The sequence below is a fragment of the Podarcis vaucheri genome (assembly GCF_965113315.1).
Source record: "Podarcis vaucheri genome assembly, chromosome: Z".
Classification (NCBI taxonomy): domain Eukaryota; kingdom Metazoa; phylum Chordata; class Lepidosauria; order Squamata; family Lacertidae; genus Podarcis; species Podarcis vaucheri.
Genome location: NC_138758.1, coordinates 35830793 through 35849370, shown reverse-complemented (window position 1 = coordinate 35849370; position 18578 = coordinate 35830793). Strand labels below are relative to the sequence as shown.

Here is an 18578-nt window from a genome sequence, read left to right as displayed (position 1 = left end):
GATAGTCCTTTTCACTCTGCTAAGTAATCCCCCCCCACCAGTGGGCAGTATTGCCCACTTAGGGAACCACTGGTTTATACCTTAAAAAGGTTGGCCGTTTAATACTCCTGGAATATCACATTAGGTCATACACTTGATATGTTTCTTCTTAAACTGTACGTTGCTTGGGGTGGGGGGCAGAGATCATATCCCTAGCAGTCTTAATAGTGTGGATAAAGTTGTTGCTCCTGTGTTAAACATGAACGTGTTTGCAACAGATTGCATTTGAGCTGGAGGGCATCATCCTCCAGTCAATTGCCACACTTAGGTCTTCACTGTTTCCCAAAAGTTCGAAGCAGATGCCTCCTTCTGAGAAGTGGCAGCTGAGCTAGACAGGCCAGTCTCCAAGTCCTTCCCCCTTTCCCCCTCTGTTTGTGTCTGGCTACTCTCCAACCCATGGGTAGGCAAACTAAGGCCCAGGGGCCAGATCCAGCCCAATCACCTTCTCAATCTGGCCTGCGGACGGTCTGGGAATCACCATGTTTTTACATGAGTAGAATGTGTCCTTTTATTTAAAATGCATCTCTGGGTTATTTGTGGGGCATAGGAATTCGTTCATCCCCCCCCCCCCAAAATAGCCCCCCCCAAGGTCTGAGGACAGTGGACCGGCCCCCTGCTGAAAAAGTTTGCTGACCCTGGCAGCAGGGAGGTGAGTTTCCTGACCTCCCAACAGAGAGAGAAGATGGTCCTACATCACATTTCGGTGTTAAGTTGGCTGGGAGAGGTGATGATTAATTTATTATTTCAGTCACAGACCAGTTCCAGCCCACATACAATATCAAAGAAGTAATAAAACATGATAGGGATACATTTGAATTTGCAATTCGGTATAACAGGGACAATACAAATATAGCAACAGTTTAAAAATATATAAATTAAAACTTAGTCACTAACATATAACCTAAAATTTAAGGCCTTAATCATTATGATAGCACAGCTTGTTCCCTAAGTTTTATGGCAATTGCACAAAATTTGCTACCCTTAACGTGATCTCAGGATCCTTGTCCTCTACCAGGGATTTTAGACATTGAAGTTTGGATTCATTTAGAGATTTTTGCATAGCAGGGGTAATAAATACCGAGCGTATATCCCCGTAGAAATGGCAGCGTAACAAGGCATGAGAGACAGTTTCTACCTCCATCAAGCCGCAGGGGCAGACTCATTTCACATATGGTTTACCTTCGAATCTGCCCTGCCACAAGGCAGATGGCAGCACGTTGAATCTAGTGAGGGTAAATGACTGTCTGTATTTAGGTATTTGTAATTTTGACAAATAATTTGCTGGGGCAAATCCTGGGCTGGGAGAGGCAAAGATTGATGATGGTCTGCCCATGTTGGATGCTTGAGTTTCTGCTTCAGTTCAGAGGTTGCTGCCTTTCTTCACTGCTTCTTCGATCCGAGGTCTCAGCGCCGACAGAGAGATGAGGATTGCTTCCTAGAAAGGGAACCCCAAAAATAAATTTATGGCCACTGTGAGAACAGGATGCTGGACTTAGATGGGCTCTTGGCCTAACCCAGCAGATTCTTCTTTTGTATGGGTGCAGGAGGCCACCATAAGGAACAAAAAAAGAGCTTGTTTGGAGGTTCTAGCAGGGGAGCGCAGCTATCGTATACCCTTGACCGAAGAACGGTACACTCCTTCTATCTGGGATGGTCGTCCTCTTTCACCGAGCGCGCAGCTTTGGGAGGGACACACATGGAGGAAGGGGACACCCGCCTAGCCAGCCAGATCAGCCAAATCAACCCTGGCGATCAATGGGGTGACAGATGTCGCAACCAGATCGCCCTCACATCGGCCAATTGGTGTCAAAGAAAGATAGAAACTTCTTTTTGTACGCCACTACAGCAGCAAGAATACTCATCGCAAAGTATTGGAAGACACAAGATCTACCCACTCTGGAAGAATGGCAGATGAAAGTGATGGACTATATGACACTAGCTGAGATGACCGGCAGAATCCGTGATCAGGGGAAAGAGACGGCGGAAGAAGACTGGAAGAAATTTAAAATCTACCTTAAGAACTATTACAAAATTGATGAATGCTAAAATGCCGAGGTTTTGAGAAAGAAAGGGAGATGACAGCGATACAAGACTAAGATTAAGTTGAAGGAAAGATTAGGAAGATATATGTTAGACAAAATTATTTAGAAGTTGCTGAAAAAACTTTGGACATTGGGATGCAGGAAGGGGAGGTATGGGGGAGTCAGAGAAGTGAGGTTTATGAAAGAAAGGTTATGAAATTATACATGTCTGTATGTCTTTTTATATGTTTGTATTGTTTTAAAAATTTTTGTAAAACCAATAAAAATTTTATTAAAAAAAAAGGAACAAAAAAAGAACCTGGCTATCGGATCGGGCCCCTATCAGCATCCTCTTCTCACAGAGGCCAGCTAGGTGCTCCAATGAGAAGCCTGCAAGCAGGACGTAAGCACAGCAGCAATAACAACAACTCTCCCCCCCCTTGTTATTTCCAACACATTGCCTCTAACAATGAAGGGAGAATATAGTCACTGTGGGTAGTAACCATGAGCCTCCATGAACATCCTTTTTTTAAAAAAACCTCACCTCGGTCCTGATGGTGCGGCTGCCCTGCCCCGGACAGGTGTTTAAATAAAAGTCAAACAAAGTGCTTGGATCTGTGACCTCCAGGTTCAGGTCCATGTCCACGCTTGCCTCCAGGCCTTGCAAGCCTCCGAAAACTATCAAAGCATGTCTGGGAGACAGAAGAAATGGTAAAGCAGGTTTGCGGGATGTAGAGAGACGATTCTAGTCCCCATAAAACCTGGTAGGATTGTAAAGGTATACCTGAAAGAAGGCAGAGTTGCCTGGTCCACAGAGGCCCCTCGCTCAGAGGTTCCAATGGAGAGATCGTAGCCTTCTTTATACGGGGACTCAGCAAACACAGCACCTGAGCAGCAAAAGGCAAATGTCAAGCAATGCACTTAAGCCATGGACGGGGAAAACCTGCGGTTCTCCAAATTATTTTTATTATATTTACAAGCCACTTAATGCCACTTAAATTTATAAACTACTTAATGACTTCTAAGCAACTTAAGCCTAAGATCATACATTTCCCAAAATAATGCTGGGAACTCTAGTCTACTTTATTTCATAAAATTTATACACCACTTAGGTGTAAATTTAAAAAAAAAAAATCTCAATGCAGTTTACAAAAAGGATGATAAAAGAAAATCATCAATAAAAACAGCAATAAGTCCAGGCTTTCAGAAAATCAAAATATCAATAGACATAAACAGATTAAGACTCCCACTAACTTTCTAAGCATCTGGGTACACTTGTCTAACTAAAAATGTTTTTAGCAGGCACTGAAAAGAATGCAATGGTGGTGCACACCTGATTTCAATAGGCAGACAGTTCCAAAGGGGAGGTGCCTCCCTACTAAAAGATCATTTTTTTACAGCTGCAGAGCAGGTATAATGTGGGGCCTGTAACAGTGCCTGTTCCCCCAATCAAAGCTGTTGAGTGGGCATAATGACGTAAAGCAATCTTAAGTATATAAAGCCAGTTGTTAAAGGCTTTATATACTTAATCATAACAGTTTGTTATGGGGTCTTTTTAAAAAGTAGGCGTGTACACTTACTCAGACAGGATGCCAAGCGGACGCTGTAGCCCCAGTAGAGCCCAGAAGCAGTTCGGGGCTGGTGCGATGAAACAACCACCCCCTTCTGTGTTTTGCTCTCTAGGAGGAAAGTGGGGAGTTAACAGGGCTGGCTGGCCCACAAGAACCCAGGTTTTTGTTGGGATGCAAATGGGCAGTCCGCCTCCCAGTTGCACGGGAAAAGGAGAGGGTTGCTTGCAAATTATGAAGTTTTTCCTCACAACTCTTGAAATCATGAAGCTCAGGGAAATGTTATGAAAGGGAGATTCTGCCCCCCCCCCACATCCTTGTCTGGGACAAATTTGAGCAACCTGAGTGCAGTGGTAGATGTGGGGCTAGCCCATTCAGCATTTGGGCCAAGGTATGGGGTCAGTCACATTACCTGGATTTTGCTGTGGGTTGAGACGCACTGTAACACGAAGGCCTGCCTCCAGCTGCTTATCGATCTGTACCTCCTGTAGGAAGAGAACATTGGCTTGGGATGTGGCAGATCTCAGGCCTGCCGAATGCACAGCAAGGGAAGGGTGCAATATAAGCTATAGGGGTCAGGTAAGGTGACAACGGGATGTGGGTGGTGCTGTGGTCTAAACCACAGAGCCTAGGGCTTGCCGATCAGAAGGTGAACTCCCGTTGCTTGGTCCCTGCTCCTGCCAACCTAGCAGTTCGAAAGCATGTCAAAGTGCAAGTAGATAAATAGGTACCGCTCCGGCGGGAAGGTAAACGGCGTTTCCGTGCGCTGCTCTGGTTTGCCAGAAGTGGCTTTGTCATGCTGGCCACATGGCCCGGAAGCTGTACGCCGGCTCCCTTGGCCAGTAAAGCGAGATGAGTGCCGCAACCCCAGAGTCAGCCACGACTGGACCTAATGGTCAGGGGTCCCTTTACCTTTAAAGTGACAACACAGTGTAGTGGTTAGGGTGTCGGACTAGGACCTGGTAGACCAGGGCTCTAAATCCCACCGGGCCATTAAGTGCGCTGGGTGACCTTGGGTGGTTCACTGCCCCACTTCACAGGGCTGTTGTGGGGATTAAATGAGGAGAACCATAATCTCCTTGGAGAAAAAGGTGGGATAGAAATGCAACAAATAAATAAATATGAGTAGCTACAGTTTCACATCTATTGCTCTGTCCCCTTTTTGGTCTTTGGCCACATCCCTCACTGGCAAGTGGCCCCCAGGGAGTTATCCATGATGCAATGCAGCTCTAGGGTCCCCCTGATCCGCAGGGACATAATGCTTGCCTCTGCAGAACTCGCTCACTCCATCAAGGATACAGATTGGTTAAGGATCGTGGAGGGTTAAAAGTAGGACCCCCCTTAAGGTATAGCAGCAGGACAGGTGAGGGTTTACCTTTTGCATTCCACAGTTCACAAAGGATCCCCGGCCGGGCTTGGTGGGCCGTGACAAAACCACTCCTTCCCGATACTCTGATTCCTCACTTATCCGCACATGGTGGGGGCTGTCTAGGGGGTTTAAGAGCCCTGAAACAACATGTCCAAGGTGAGTAATATGGAGTCACCCCCACCCTCCCTATCCAATGCAAAACAAACTAACACTGCTGTCAGGGGTTCAGGAGCAGAGGCAAGGGCAAGGGAGGAAACAGAGAGTGAAGGGGAGGAGTCCGAAGGAAAGATGAGCGATGACGACGACCCGAGATCTCCGAGTCTTTCCAGTGAATCGGAAGATTCACAGAAAGGAGCGCCAGTGACCAGAGCAAGGGGGGAGCTTAGGGGGACACCCCAGGAAGAAGGGACAAAAGGGGGTTCAGAGAGCAGCAGTTGGAAATCGGGGCCAACATCCCCAACAGAGCGCAGTGGGGGAGAAGGGCGCCAGGCATCGGGATCAGGCGGCTCGCCGCAGGGGGGAGGACATGAGTCAGGAGTGGCCACACCTCCATCGGAGAGAGAAGAAACGGTCAAACGGAAAGTGGGAGGTTGGGTGCGCGCGCCAAGTTCAAATGCACAGGAAGGCGGCACAGTAAGCAGCCCGGAAAGGGAGCCAGGTCCTAAAGCCCGCCGCAAGGAGACAGAAGGGTCCGGGGGGTCAGCGTCAGAAGAGTCCCGGAAGGAAGAGACCACGGGGGGCAGAGGGACCCAGAGAAGAACGGTCAGGAGGAAAAGGTGGAGTAAGGCTAGGGTATTAAGTTGGTGTACAGGAGGCGGAGACTCAGACAGAGCTTCGCCGGTCTAGCTTATAAGACGTAGAGTTGCGCGCTACAGCTTGAACATGGAAACTGTAAATCAATAAAGACTTTTATACAGTGAATGCTGCCTAGCGTGATCCTCTGTGAGCTTGGATCTGGAAGCAGCTCTGACAACTGCCCACATTGTTCACCTTCTGGCATCCACTGGAGACCAAACAATTTCTCTAAGTCTTTCGGGGTGGGGGTTATATACTCAGCTACTGATTTATTCCAGGGAACCAATCAATTTAGTGTAAAGTTTATGTGCTCTTTTATTTTTTGAGGGACCTTATTGAGTGTATAATATTTGTTTATCTGACTGTGACCTGACCTAAGACTGTTTGGCTGGAAAACGTCACTGAACTCTGATAATGAGGCTGCATTTTAACCTGTCTTTTAAATTGTTTTTTTCTTTTTCTTTTTTTCTTCTTATGTTTTTACTGAAATTTTATTGATGTTAGCCGCCCTGAACCCGGCTCTGGCCAGGGAGGGCGGGGTATAAATAAAAATTATTATTATTATTATTATTATTCCTTTTCATTAGGAGGGACGAGTGTGTGGGGACGATGTCTGGTTTCTGACATTGTAACATACCACTGGCTAAACACTGAAATATACCAATATATAATGGTGTCACTATGTAGAGGTGCGACACAGAAACACCCGCACACACAGAGAGAGAAGAGGGAAAGTAAAGGAAGGAGGATTAAACAACAGGGCAAATTTTATTATTATTATTAACAACTCAGAAGTAAATAACCCCAGTTTATTTTTCCATGGGACTAGCAGTGGCTTCCAAGCAAGCCCCGGCTGGGGGCAGCAGCCTTTCAAAAGTCAGGCTTGGGCAACAACATGGGGGGGGGGGCTTTTAGGAGGTGGAGCCGAAAGGGCTTCCTGCTCTCGCAAGGGCCCTGGCAACCCTCAGGCATGAGGAGGCAGGTCTGCCAGCAGAGAGAGTCCAAAGGAGGAGAAAGGCAGCAAGAAGCCTGGAGGTGCTTTGACAGGCGTCTCCCTCAACCACCTACCAGCCTGGGTCTGCACTTAAAACAAGAAGCTCATGGTGTCTACATTACTGAGGAAAGTTCCCAGGTAGGCTTCTTTATTTGGCACCTGCTCTTGTGGTTCACTGCCCCCTGTAAGAGGCAGTGGAGAGCTGGGGAGGCAGAGCAATAGGGGCAGCAGGAAGCACGAGCGAAGTGATGACTGGCTTCACGGGTTTTCCTACAGCATGATTTTTTAACATAGTGCATGCACACGTTGTGATTCTAGATATATGGCCACGTCAAATATCATGAAACTATTTTGGAAACTAGTTTTGGATGATGTATTTATACATACATCGTGTGTGTGTGTGTGTGTGTGTGTGTGCAGAAATGAGCCTACTATACAGAAGGTAAAATCTGCATTAGTTGTTCTGCCTGCTTTTGCCTCCAGCTCTGTCTACCCCTGGAATACGGCCCCCAGAATGTTGCCCGGAAGGGAATGTGGCCCTCCCATTGCTCTAGGCCTTACCTGCAAACTGAAGGTCCTGGTGTTTGGGGAAAAAAGACTTCCTAAGGTATCTGTCCAATAGAGGAAAAGAAATGCTTTTAGAAGGGAAAATGAGAAGCAGCAGCTTCCAATATTCAGCTGTGATAATGGTCAAGTTATCCAGTGATGATAAAATAAAATACAGCAGCCAACAGAAAAATCAAGCCAGCTAGACCTAAGGCCCCCAAGCAGAAGTGGAGTGCACTCTGAGATATACATGGGGCGGAGGGTCAAAATCTCCCCTTCATCCCATGAAGGACCTGCTGAAATACAAGCCTGTCTAATCCCTGGGGCATTATTGTTCTCTCTCTCCCCCCACCAGCAAATTCCAGTCCTCGACAATAAATATTGAGGAAGCATCGGTAGCGTAAAACCATTAAAGGTGCTTTCCCATGTTTTTGCAGAATGACTTACTGGGGACATTCCAGGTACTGCAGAATCCGGGCCAGCTGCACACAGGCCTGACCTCTCTTCTTGATCCCTTCAAATTCACCTTCCACCGTCCTGAAAAGATTGAGGCGGGGGAGAAAACAGAACAATCTTTGGAATTAAATTTTTAAAAGTTAAACCCTGTTGGCTTTCTGTGGGCCACTCAGTAATAATAATAATAATAATAATAATAATAATTATTATTATTTATACCCCGCCTGTCTGGATGGGTTTCCCCAGCCACTCTGGGCGGCTTCCAACTAAAATACAATAACCTATTAAGCATTAAAAGCTTCCCTAAACAGGGCTGCCTTCAGATGTCTTCTAAAAGTTTGGTAGTTATTTTTCTCTTTGACATCTGGTGGGAGGGTGTCCCACAGGGCGGGTGCCACTACTGAGAAGGCCCTCTGCCTGGTTCCCTGTAACTTGGCTTCTCGCAGTGAGGGAACTGCCAGAAGGCCCTCGGTGCTGGACCTCAGTGTCCTGGCAGAACGATCGGAGTGGAGATGCTCCTTCAGGTACTCAGATGCTGCTGCAGTGTGTCTTATTATAAGAGAGCATCTGCTGTCTTTGTGGTAACAGGTCCCTACTCTAATTCCCCATGGCATCTCCAGGTAGGTCTGGGAAGGAATCCCTGCATGGAAATGATGCCAGCTAGCTAGGGGGAAAGCCTCGCGAGCAAGCAGAATCCTTACTTTGAATCCTCCCCTTGCTCATCAAACACCACAATCTCGTCCACGCAGAAGATGACGCAGGCCCTGGCGATTTGCCCGGCAAGGTAAGTCCGCAACTCTGCCGACTGGGCATTGCTGAGAATGGAGCCCGGAAGGGCAACGCTGACTGTGTAGTTGCGTCCTAGGAAATAAGGAAGTTACTGTTTAGGAGAAGCAGCGCACAATAAACATTCCTAGATTTCACGAGGAGGGTTTTATTACCCATCGTACCCAGCTCAGTGATTAGAGAATCAGCTTTGCACGCAGAAAGTCCCAGGTTACTTCCCTCCTCCATAGCAGCCTGAACCAATCCTGCGCCCCCTCTAAATGCTTTGGAGTACCATCAGTCGTGCTGGCTGGGGCTGATGGGAGTAGTCGTCCAAAACATCTGGAGGTGGCTCCAGATTGCCGAAGGCTGTTCTGTAGCACATTCTAGGCAAAGTTCAGTTTCATTCCCATTCGTGGTTATCCATTACCTTTATCTTCAATGGGCTTTGCCTCCTCTTTCTGTTTCTCTGCCGCTTCCTGCATCATCTTCTTATCCAGTTTCCTCAACAGCTTCAACTCCTTCCATTTCTTCTTCTCCTCCTTCTCTGGAAGAGAGATGAGAACACAGAATGGACAATAAGTGAAATCCCTGAGAGTTAGCATTGGGGTTAAAACAGTTCCAACACAGAAGGCCCTGGACTAAGGTGTACTGGGAATAATCAAGCAAGGACTGTGCAGTGCTTTTCTCCCAGGACTCTCAGGCTTGGAATACTGCTGGTGTGCCAAGCTAAGTCAAAATGAAACATCCACTTGGAAGGCAGGGGGGGAAAGCAGAAACATAAACTTGTTTTTCTTCGTGTGCAGTTTGACAAAAATCTTGTGTTGCAAGGGGGTGGGGGGATCTGGAAAGCCAGTAATGTGCAGTTTGAAAATTGGTAAATTTAAGACACCATAAGCATATGTGTTTATTAGGCACTTAACAACAGGCAACGGCAGGGGCAAGCCTCTGCATACATTGTATAATGGGAGAATGAGCTAATTTTCTACACTAATGGCAAATGGCCCAAACTATATCAAAACACCCTCTTCTTTTGAGTTGGATGGAATGCCCTTTGGCCTGATCCAGCATGGCTCTTCCTATGTTCTTTGGCAGGACAAATTCCCAGTGCTGACGCAAAAAAAAAAAAAGTCTGTGGGGGTGGGGAGAAGACCCAGGAACCCAAAGAGCATTCTTACTTTCCTGCTTCCATTTGCGCCAGTCCATTTTTCTGTCTTCCCCCTAGGAACGAGGAAAGAACACAGATCCCATTAGCTGCTTCAGCGGGATACATGCCTTAAGGATGGTCACACAGGTAGTTCACATCACTCACTTCTGTTCAAGACACACACTCGATTCCAGGATCGATTGGCAAACAGTTATGTACCCATAATAGTGCATTGTTATCATTATTAATTGCCCACCCTTCTCTGTAAGGTCCCTGGGATACACCCTAAGAAAGAGTCTGGCTGTTGGATCAGACCAAAGGCCCATTTGGTCCAGCATCTTATAATCATGAACATCAAATATTAATCCCCATCAGATTATCAGCATCTTAACCAGATGCCCCACTGAGAAGCCCACAATGGGTCCCATCTTGTGGGTAAAAGATGGGCAGCTCTGCTCATGAGCATCCAGAGGTGCTTGGCAAGCCCTGAGTTAGACCCATCTTTCTGCCTGGTGTTTGTGGAACATCTGAAGGGCACCAAGAAGGAGAAGGGGTCCGGGTGAGGAACTGGTATTAGATTAAAGTCTGTGGCTAAAATTGGACGCGGGTGGTGCTGTGGGTTAAACCACAGAGCCTAGGACTTGCTGATCAGAAGGTCGGCAGTTCGAATCCTTGTGATTCCCTCGGTCCCTGCTCCTGCCAACCTAGCAGTTCAAAAGCACGTCAAAGTGCAAGTAGATAAATAGGTACCGCTCCGGCGGGAAGGTAAATGGTGTTTCCGTGCACTGCTCTGGTTCGCCAGAAGCGACTTAGTCATGCTGGCCACATGACCCGGAAGCTGTACGCCGGCTCCCTTGGCCAATAAAGCGAGACGAGCACCGCAACCTCAGAGTCAGTCACAACTGGACCTAATGGTCAGGGGTCCCTTTACCTTTACCTTAAACAAAAAATGACAGCTGAGTGAAACCTCCATGTCCCAACGCTGCCTACCTTGGAATATGAGGTTGTTGGGAAGGGTGTGACTTTACCCTTTGCCTCGCCCTCTCAAAGGGTCTCATTTTCTCCCACCACCATTATTTAAAAGATGTGCCCCTCCTCCAAAAGAACAAGAGGTCCCCCGCTCTCCTCAAGCATCAGCGCCATCTCCTTATTCACCCCAAGAGTGGCCCCGATTTCCCACCCTCCAAGAAGGCTGAGCCCTCTCACCTTCCCCCGCGTAAATGCCCAAGCTGAACCTAATGCACAGCAGCCTCTTCCTTCCAACCCCTGATTCCCACGTGTACCTCCCGCAAGCGCTTCGCCTGGCTTTTCTCCGCCATGTTCCACTCGCCCAATCACCATCCTACAACTTGGGGGCGGGGCCAGTATTATCCTACGACCGCTGATTGGGCGAGAAAGGGAAGGGCCACAGAGCTATGAAACAAAGCAAGAGAGGGCTTCTCCCTGTATAGATTTGTCACTTCCTGGTTCATACTGAGAGATTTTTTTTCCCCGTGCGTGTTAAATCGTCTAACCCTTTCGCGTTCGTCTCTTAATCCCTGGTAAAAGATTGGAGAGGGGAAAGGGACTTTTATAAGGCTGGAAAGGGTTGCATTTCCCCAGATCTTAACGTCGAACGCTAATATCTCATTCGCAACAAACGTGTGTTGTGCGTGTGTGTGAAGCGTATCTCCGGTTGCGTTCCTGCAGGGTTTAGTGATAGTTCGTCTTGCTGACAATATTAAGTGCCCAATTAGTTATTTCTCTAATCAGGACAGAAACCGAGCTGAAAAACCCTTCTGCGGGGAAGGACAGTGACACATCAGGAAGGGAAGGCAGGATTAATCACGCTTTCACTTATTCCTCGGAAAGTTCATCATCCTCCGTCCTAGCAGGTTAAAAGATGAAGAATCAGAGTCACACAGTTTTTTTTCTTCCCTTCAGAGGCTGAGCATTAGCAGCGGCAGCGGCACATTTCCGTGATGACAGGAGAAGTGTTACTGGAAGAGAGGGAGAAAGGAGACCACTGCTGCACGTGGCTGGATCTCCTTCTGTTATGCTTTGTTGAAGGTGCTAAAGTTTTCTTTAATGGGCAGAAGTAGCCTGTCCCTGGCTAAACATACATCAGATTACACTTTCTAAACCAAATAAACATACAAGTTGAGGCGTTACAGAGCCCAAATATTTTTTAAACAACTTCTTGACACGACTAGCCTAGTAGGGAATTGTTTTTCAAATATATAAAATTCTCACACTGTTATGTACTGAAGTTCTCACCCTGGGCCAGCAGGGGGATATTGTAGATAGTTTTCACTCAGGTCTACATATGCAAATGAGGAATTGAAAGTGATGTTCAGTGATTGGATAGTTACAGAAAGTTGTTATGTTGCTTTGTAGTTGAGCTCTATCTAAGCAGGTTGGCTGAACCCTTCAGCCCTGTTCTGTGCCTGTGAATAAACAAGAGCTTTTTGAAGAATTGCTGTGTCGTCTGATATGTTCACCCACAACTTAACACACAGTTGGCTTTCCTGCCCCTTGTGACATTATGATTAAAATGGGAGAAAGACTCTGCAGAGGAAGTAGATGAACAACTTTGGAATAGCTTGCCAGGTTCGACCTCAGTCAAGACTTAGAAAAGACTTTAAAAATAGCACATTGCTGGTACATGTGTCTGGTCTGACTGAATAAAAAAATAAAAACTATGCTGACAGGAAAGTCATTTGCCTGGGTCTCTAATATATATGCAGTAGCCTTGCCCCAAAATTATTTTCTTCTGGGATTTTTTCCCCTTGAACAATTGATCAAATGACAAAACAGCTTGGACCCAAAATTGGTTTTATTCTTCACTCCCCAGACTCAAAATGCAACTGGTAGAGCTCTTATCCTCCATTCACTAACAGCAGCTAAATTAGTGCTAGTCAAAATTTGGAAACCCATAGATATCATTTTGAAGCTGGGATATTTTACATATAGACAAATTAACTGCTCTACAAAAAGAAAAAAGACCAACACCATTAACACAACATGGTATCCATTTACTGACTTTGTAAAATTTATTAAGTGTGGTTTTCATCCTCCATCAACACATGGGATATTATGGAACAACATCTTTATTTGATTGCCTATACTGGAACATAAGTGACTGCAACTTTCAGCTTATATTTAGCTCAATCTTTTATCACTCTCTGCATTCCTATTTAATGACATTCTATGATCCTTTTGTATGTTTATACTGTTAACTTGAAATTAAAAACCCCAAAATGTTTTCTTTTTCTTTTTTCTTTTTTCATGATTATGTTGTCCTCTAAGAACCTCAGTCCCAGCCAGGATGAACAGCGGTAAGGGAAGATGGGAGTTGTAGTACAGTCACACTTTTAAGGGGCTGCAGGATCCCCCACCCTTGTTCAACAGCAGAATTAAGGGAAATGCGAGGATTTCTCATATTGATAGGACCTGTCCTACCCTTGAAGGAGACTGAGGGAAGATAGGACCAGATGTTCTCCTTCCTTGCACTGGAAGAGAAGTGGTCAAGTAACAACTGCAGGGTACAGGCAGGGGGAGAGATCATTTTAGACCCATACCAGTGTTACAAACCACCTACCTGCCCCAACACACACACTTCCCAAAAAGCAAATTTGTAGTGAATTGCAGTCATAACATCACATGCTCAGAAATTTTGTTCGTTAAGGAGCTGCTTCTAAAAATTATTGCACTAATAAGGACAGCCCAGCAAGAAGCACACTCACAGTTTCAGTTAAAAATTCAGATCAAAAGTAATGCAGGGATGCCTTTGGAAGCTGTTGAGCAGGGGATGGGGAGGACCTGGGGCTTTCCAATGTTGCAGGACTACAACTCCCATCACCCCTGACCATAAGGCCATGCTGGGAGCTAATGGGAGATATAGTCCAACAACATCTGGATGGGCACAGATCTCCCCATTCCTATTTATGGAGATGCGTTAAGAGTTTCACAAGTAACACAACAAATTGTAGCCTGTTAAGGAAACAAGGAACTGTAGCTTCCTAAGGAGGAAATTAGTTCCCAGGATTCTTTACGGGTGGGGGAGAAACGTACTTTAAATGTATGCTGGATGTGCTTTAAATGTATGGTGTGGTTCTGACCACAGATATTGGAAGCCTGACAGGCTGTGAGGAGAGTGGCCAGGAGCAGCATTCTCCATTCTGCTGCCTTCCAGATCTTTTGGACCACAACTCCCATCTGGGAGACTATGACAGGGCACCATCACGTTGGTGAATGTGCGATCCCTAGGGCCTAACACTACTTCCCTGCTGCATATGCAAATTGGCAACAGAGGGCTATTCTGCACCCTGATGTCAAGCGGCAAAATAGGCACGTGGGTTTTCTTTCCTTCCTTGTTCCAACATTCTAGCTACAGAGCCTGCTTCAAATGATCATATTACTGCCCCTGTGTCTTCCGACTCCATTGCTGCAAGATGCTGTCTGCGGCTTCCAGAGTTGAGTCTTCCTAATGCACAAAACAAAAGTAAGTTTTAAATGCTGGTGTTTGGCACTGCCAAGATTTTTTATCTGACGCCTGCCCCCCACCCCCACCTTGCACAATCAAAAATAGCTGTTCAACATCTGGAGGGTCACAGCACCCTCATTTTTTGCTAAAGCAGCTCACAAGATACAAAGAAATGTATGCAAACATGTCCCCCTCAAGTGGTGTGAAAAATGTGGGAAATCATTCCAAATAATCCCATGGACAGCTCACCTTGGCAAAGCAAAAGCGAATGAGATGGTCAAAGTTCTTCTTCTGTGGTGGGCTAAAGAAGGCAGAGACCGGAATGGCGGTTAAGCCCTATGGAGGTAGAAGAATTGTGTATTGACAGATTTTCCAGCTACATGATAAAGTATCTGCCTTAGGTTTTTTTTAAAAAAAATTGAAAACGGACACCTATTCTTTGTAAGATTAAAAAACAATTCCTGACTGTTTTTAAATGTTTGTAATTCACCTTGACACACAAGTGAAAGGGGATTCATAGATTAAATACTGTTGCTATTCTTATTAACATTATAATTACACGTATCATTGTAAACCACTTTGAGATTATTATTATTTTACAATCAAACAATGTACAAATTTTATCAAGTAAAGAAAGAAATCTTATTATAATTATTATTATGCACTCTCACTCGTCTGGCTTCATGTCCTGAGTGTTTCCCCCCTGGTTGAAATGGGTGTCTGAAAATGTCTCTTGCTTGGATGGAGGATAGAGGGGTGTGTCCATATACAGAAACTGGTTCACTGTACAAAAGCTAAACACTGCATTCATTGATCCATCCACCTTTGTCTCTAGCCCAGCCCACCACTGGCATATGGCCCCTGGAAGGTGGAAAAAAGTTCTCCACCCCTGGAGCTGAGTTGGATGGAGTATTGGTCTGGCACAATCCCAGGTGACGTTCTATGTTACCAACCTACTGAGTGCCTGAGGCAGAAAATCCAGTGTGGCCATCCCTTCCCCGTGTCAAGAAGCAGCAGACTGGCAATATTGCCACCTTCAGTGTTTTCCCAAATCTGCCACCTAAGGCAGCCACCTCACTAATGGTTTGGCCGGTCCCAAATCTTGGGTCACGTACCTTGTTCTTGATCATCCACTTTGTAAAGCGATAATCGTACGGCTCCTCGGAGTCTGGCTCATCAGGAAGTTCATCTTCTAAGAAGAGAGCATGGGCATTGATTGAGAGGCTAAGTGGCTAAGATTGCTAAGTGGCAGAGCACATGTTTTCATGAAAAAGGTCCCCAGTTCAAATGCTTGGCACTGGAGAGACCCATAGTCAGAAACCCTGGAGAGCTGATGCTGATCAACAATGCAGGGCTTTATGCACAAACTATCTTAAGTATAGTGGACGCTCAGGTTGCAAACGTGCATCCCGCATGGATCACGTTTGCAACCCGCAGGTGCACATGCGTGGGTTGTGATTTGGCGCTTCTGCGCATGCGCAATGCGTGATATAGTGCTTCTGTGCACGCGTGACCACTGAAACCCAGAAGTAACCCATTCTGATACTTCCAGATTTCGGCGGTCCGTAACCAGAAAAAAACATAACCTGAAGCGGCTGTAACCCAAGGTATGACTGTACAGTGGTGCCTCGCAAGACGAGAAGAATTCGTTCCACGAGTCTTTTCGACTTGCGATATTTTTTGTCTTGCGAAGCACGGTCCGTCGCAACTGCGCCTCTTCAAGCAGCTTAAAAAAAAAAAGTGCAAGACGTTTTCGTCTTGCGAAGCAAGCCCATAGGGAAATTCGTCTAGCGAAGCAACGCAAAAACGGAAAACCCTTTCGTCTAGCGAGTTTTTCGTCTTGCGAGGCATTCGTCTTGCGGGGCACCGCTGTATAAGGCAGCTTTCTATATACAGTGGTACCTCAGGTTAAGAACTGAATTTGTTCTGGAGGTCCGTTCTTAACCTGAAACTGTTCTTAACCTGAGGTACCACTTTAGCTAATGGGGCCTCCTGCTTCTGCTGCGCAGCCACCGTGCAATTTTCTGTTCTCTTCTTCTGAAGCAAAGTTCTTAACCCGAGGTACTATTTCTGGGTTAGCGGAGTCTGTAACCTGAAGCGTCTGTAACCCAAGGTACCACAGTATCTCCACTGAAATCAACCCTTTATTCTGAATCCTGAGGACTAGAACTTTACTTTATGTTTAAGGGAAGGACCATGGTTCAGTGGTGGGGCATCTGCCTTGCATGCAAAAGGTTCTAGGTTCAATCTCCAGGCCTGGTAAAAACCTTTGCCTGAAACCCCAGAGAGTTGCTGTCAGTCACTCTAGACAGACAGTACTGAGCTAGGTGCACCAATGGATCTGAATTTGGACTGGGTCTCAAAACAAGCAATATTATGGCTTCAGACCCACCATACATGTACAGCACATGGCTTGACTCAGAGAATCCTGGAAACTGTAGCTTGTTAAGCATGCTGGGAATGCAGCTGGTGAACTACATTTCCCGGGATTATTATTTTTTTGAGAGGAAAATGTGTTTTACATGGATGATGTTCTCTCTTTAAATGTATGTTCTCTCTTTTAAAAAAATAATAAGTGTCCACCATTAACTGGGTGAAGGGGGGTGTCACGCTTACTGAATTCGGAGAGGTCGGCCACTACAAAATAGGAACCCTCTGGGATAATGGGCTTCATGCCAACAGCAAGCAAGCTCTGGACCAGGAAGTCTCGTTTTCGCTGCAGCCGTTGAGGTAGCTGGGCAAAGTAGCTCTCGGGCTTCCCAAAGCGCTCAAACTCTTTCTCTAGCCCACAGGCCACGGCTTCCTAGAGACTCATGAATAACAACAGATGGACATCAACTGCAAATGCAATTATGAGGCAAGGTTAGCAGCGTCAAAGTTGTCACTAATTCCCCCTCCCCCAGGTTGATTATTCCAGTAAGTATATACATTCCATGCTCAGTTCTTTGAGATGCCAAAAAGTATTAATGTGGGTCTTCTTCGGTTTTAGTCCTACTCTGAGTAGACCCACGGACAATAATGGGCATGATTTAACTGGCCCAAAAATTTAAATTGGCTTGCTCCAAGTAGAAGAATAGTTCCCAAAAGCCTGCGGGAAAAGAAGCTTCACCTGCTGGCGGAAGGACAACAAGGAGGGAGCCAGGCTGGCCTCCCAAGGGAGGGAGATTCAAAGCCAGAGAGCAGCCACTAAGTAGGCCCTCTCCTGCAACCCCAGTTAGAACTACAGTGGTACCTCGCAAGACGAATGCCTCGTAAGACAAAAAACTCGCTAGACAAAAGGGTTTTTTGTTTTTTGAGCTGCTTCGCAAGACGGAAACGTCTTGCAAGTTTGTTTCCTTTTTCTTAACACCGTTAATACAGTTGCGACTTGACTTCAAGGAGCAACTCATAGAACGCGGTGTGGTAGCCTTTTTTGAGGTCTTTAAAGACTTTGGTGATTTTTGAAGCTTTTTCAAAACTTTCCCGACACCGTGCTTCGCAAGACGAAAAAAATCGCAAGACGACAAAACTCGCGGAACGAATTAATTTCATCTTGCGAGGCGCCACTGTATTATTTAGTTCTTTCTAGATTAAGACTTGCTTTAATGGATTGCATGTAAACCACTCATAGGATCCATTTGGGCAGTACAAATGTTCTAGATAAATAAAAATAGAAAAACATGGGAGATTGTAGTCCAGCAGCATCTGGAGGGCAACGCATTGGTTACTCCTGCAGTGAAAGGGACTGTTTTGTCCAGCGCTGTTTTCTTACCTGAGCTGCTGTTGCACAATGATAAACTGAGTTTTGATGAATTGTCCTCAGGTGCTTCAAAAGGTGGTCGGGCCCAATTGTCCAGCCAACCTATGGCCACGGAAAAGGAAATGCGGTTATTTTTCAGATCTCTGGATAGCTGGTGTTCTTCATATGTCACTGAGAGTGTGGGAAAGTCTACAGTGGGCAGGTGAGGGGCTCTGCAACCACAGGGCCACATTGCCGCAGAGGCAACCTTCTGAGGAACACCTGTCAGCAGTGGGAGGAACCAGAGGCAAAAGTAGGCGGAGCAATAAAGATAAATGCTACCTTTGTACACCTGGCTGGTTTCTACCCACAAACACACCCTCTAGCCTCAAGAGGCATTACCAGAGTTCAAGGACACATTAGGAACAAAGGAAGCTGCCTTATATTGAGCTAGACCATTAAGGTCCCTCCAGCTCAGTATTGTCTGCACTGACTGGCAGTGGCTCTCCAGGGTTTTAGGCAGGCTCCCAATGGCAGTGCTTGTCCCCCAAGCCTGAGGTTCTCCTGGTCTACGGGATAGTCTCCTGGTCAACACAAAGATAGCTAGGCAGCTCTACTGTTTATGAACAATACAAAGCTATGCTATGACCATCGTCCTAATATTTGATGAAATGCTGTGTGCTTTGAAGTACCTG

The 18578-nt window shown here is 46.1% G+C and overlaps 1 protein-coding gene across 1 annotated transcript in view; it reads right to left on the bottom strand.

The window, feature by feature from the left end:
• Positions 1 to 737: 737 nt before the first annotated feature.
• The window catches only part of LOC309524267 (uncharacterized protein), a 37612-nt gene continuing 19771 nt past the window's right edge, over positions 738 to 18578 (bottom strand). Inside the window, exons 11-27 of the mRNA XM_082208722.1 lie at positions 17917 to 18006; positions 16782 to 16968; positions 15281 to 15357; positions 14415 to 14501; positions 14098 to 14165; positions 10907 to 11081; positions 9732 to 9774; positions 8984 to 9100; positions 8490 to 8649; positions 7780 to 7869; positions 7348 to 7397; positions 5004 to 5134; positions 4041 to 4113; positions 3641 to 3739; positions 2845 to 2947; positions 2605 to 2752; positions 738 to 1474 (exon numbers count right to left, since the gene is read on the bottom strand). Of these exons, the coding sequence (XP_082064848.1) occupies positions 1400 to 1474; positions 2605 to 2752; positions 2845 to 2947; positions 3641 to 3739; positions 4041 to 4113; positions 5004 to 5134; positions 7348 to 7397; positions 7780 to 7869; positions 8490 to 8649; positions 8984 to 9100; positions 9732 to 9774; positions 10907 to 11081; positions 14098 to 14165; positions 14415 to 14501; positions 15281 to 15357; positions 16782 to 16968; positions 17917 to 18006 (1773 nt within the window). The 3' untranslated portion in view covers positions 738 to 1399. The remainder of the gene's footprint in view (positions 1475 to 2604; positions 2753 to 2844; positions 2948 to 3640; positions 3740 to 4040; positions 4114 to 5003; positions 5135 to 7347; positions 7398 to 7779; positions 7870 to 8489; positions 8650 to 8983; positions 9101 to 9731; positions 9775 to 10906; positions 11082 to 14097; positions 14166 to 14414; positions 14502 to 15280; positions 15358 to 16781; positions 16969 to 17916; positions 18007 to 18578) is intronic.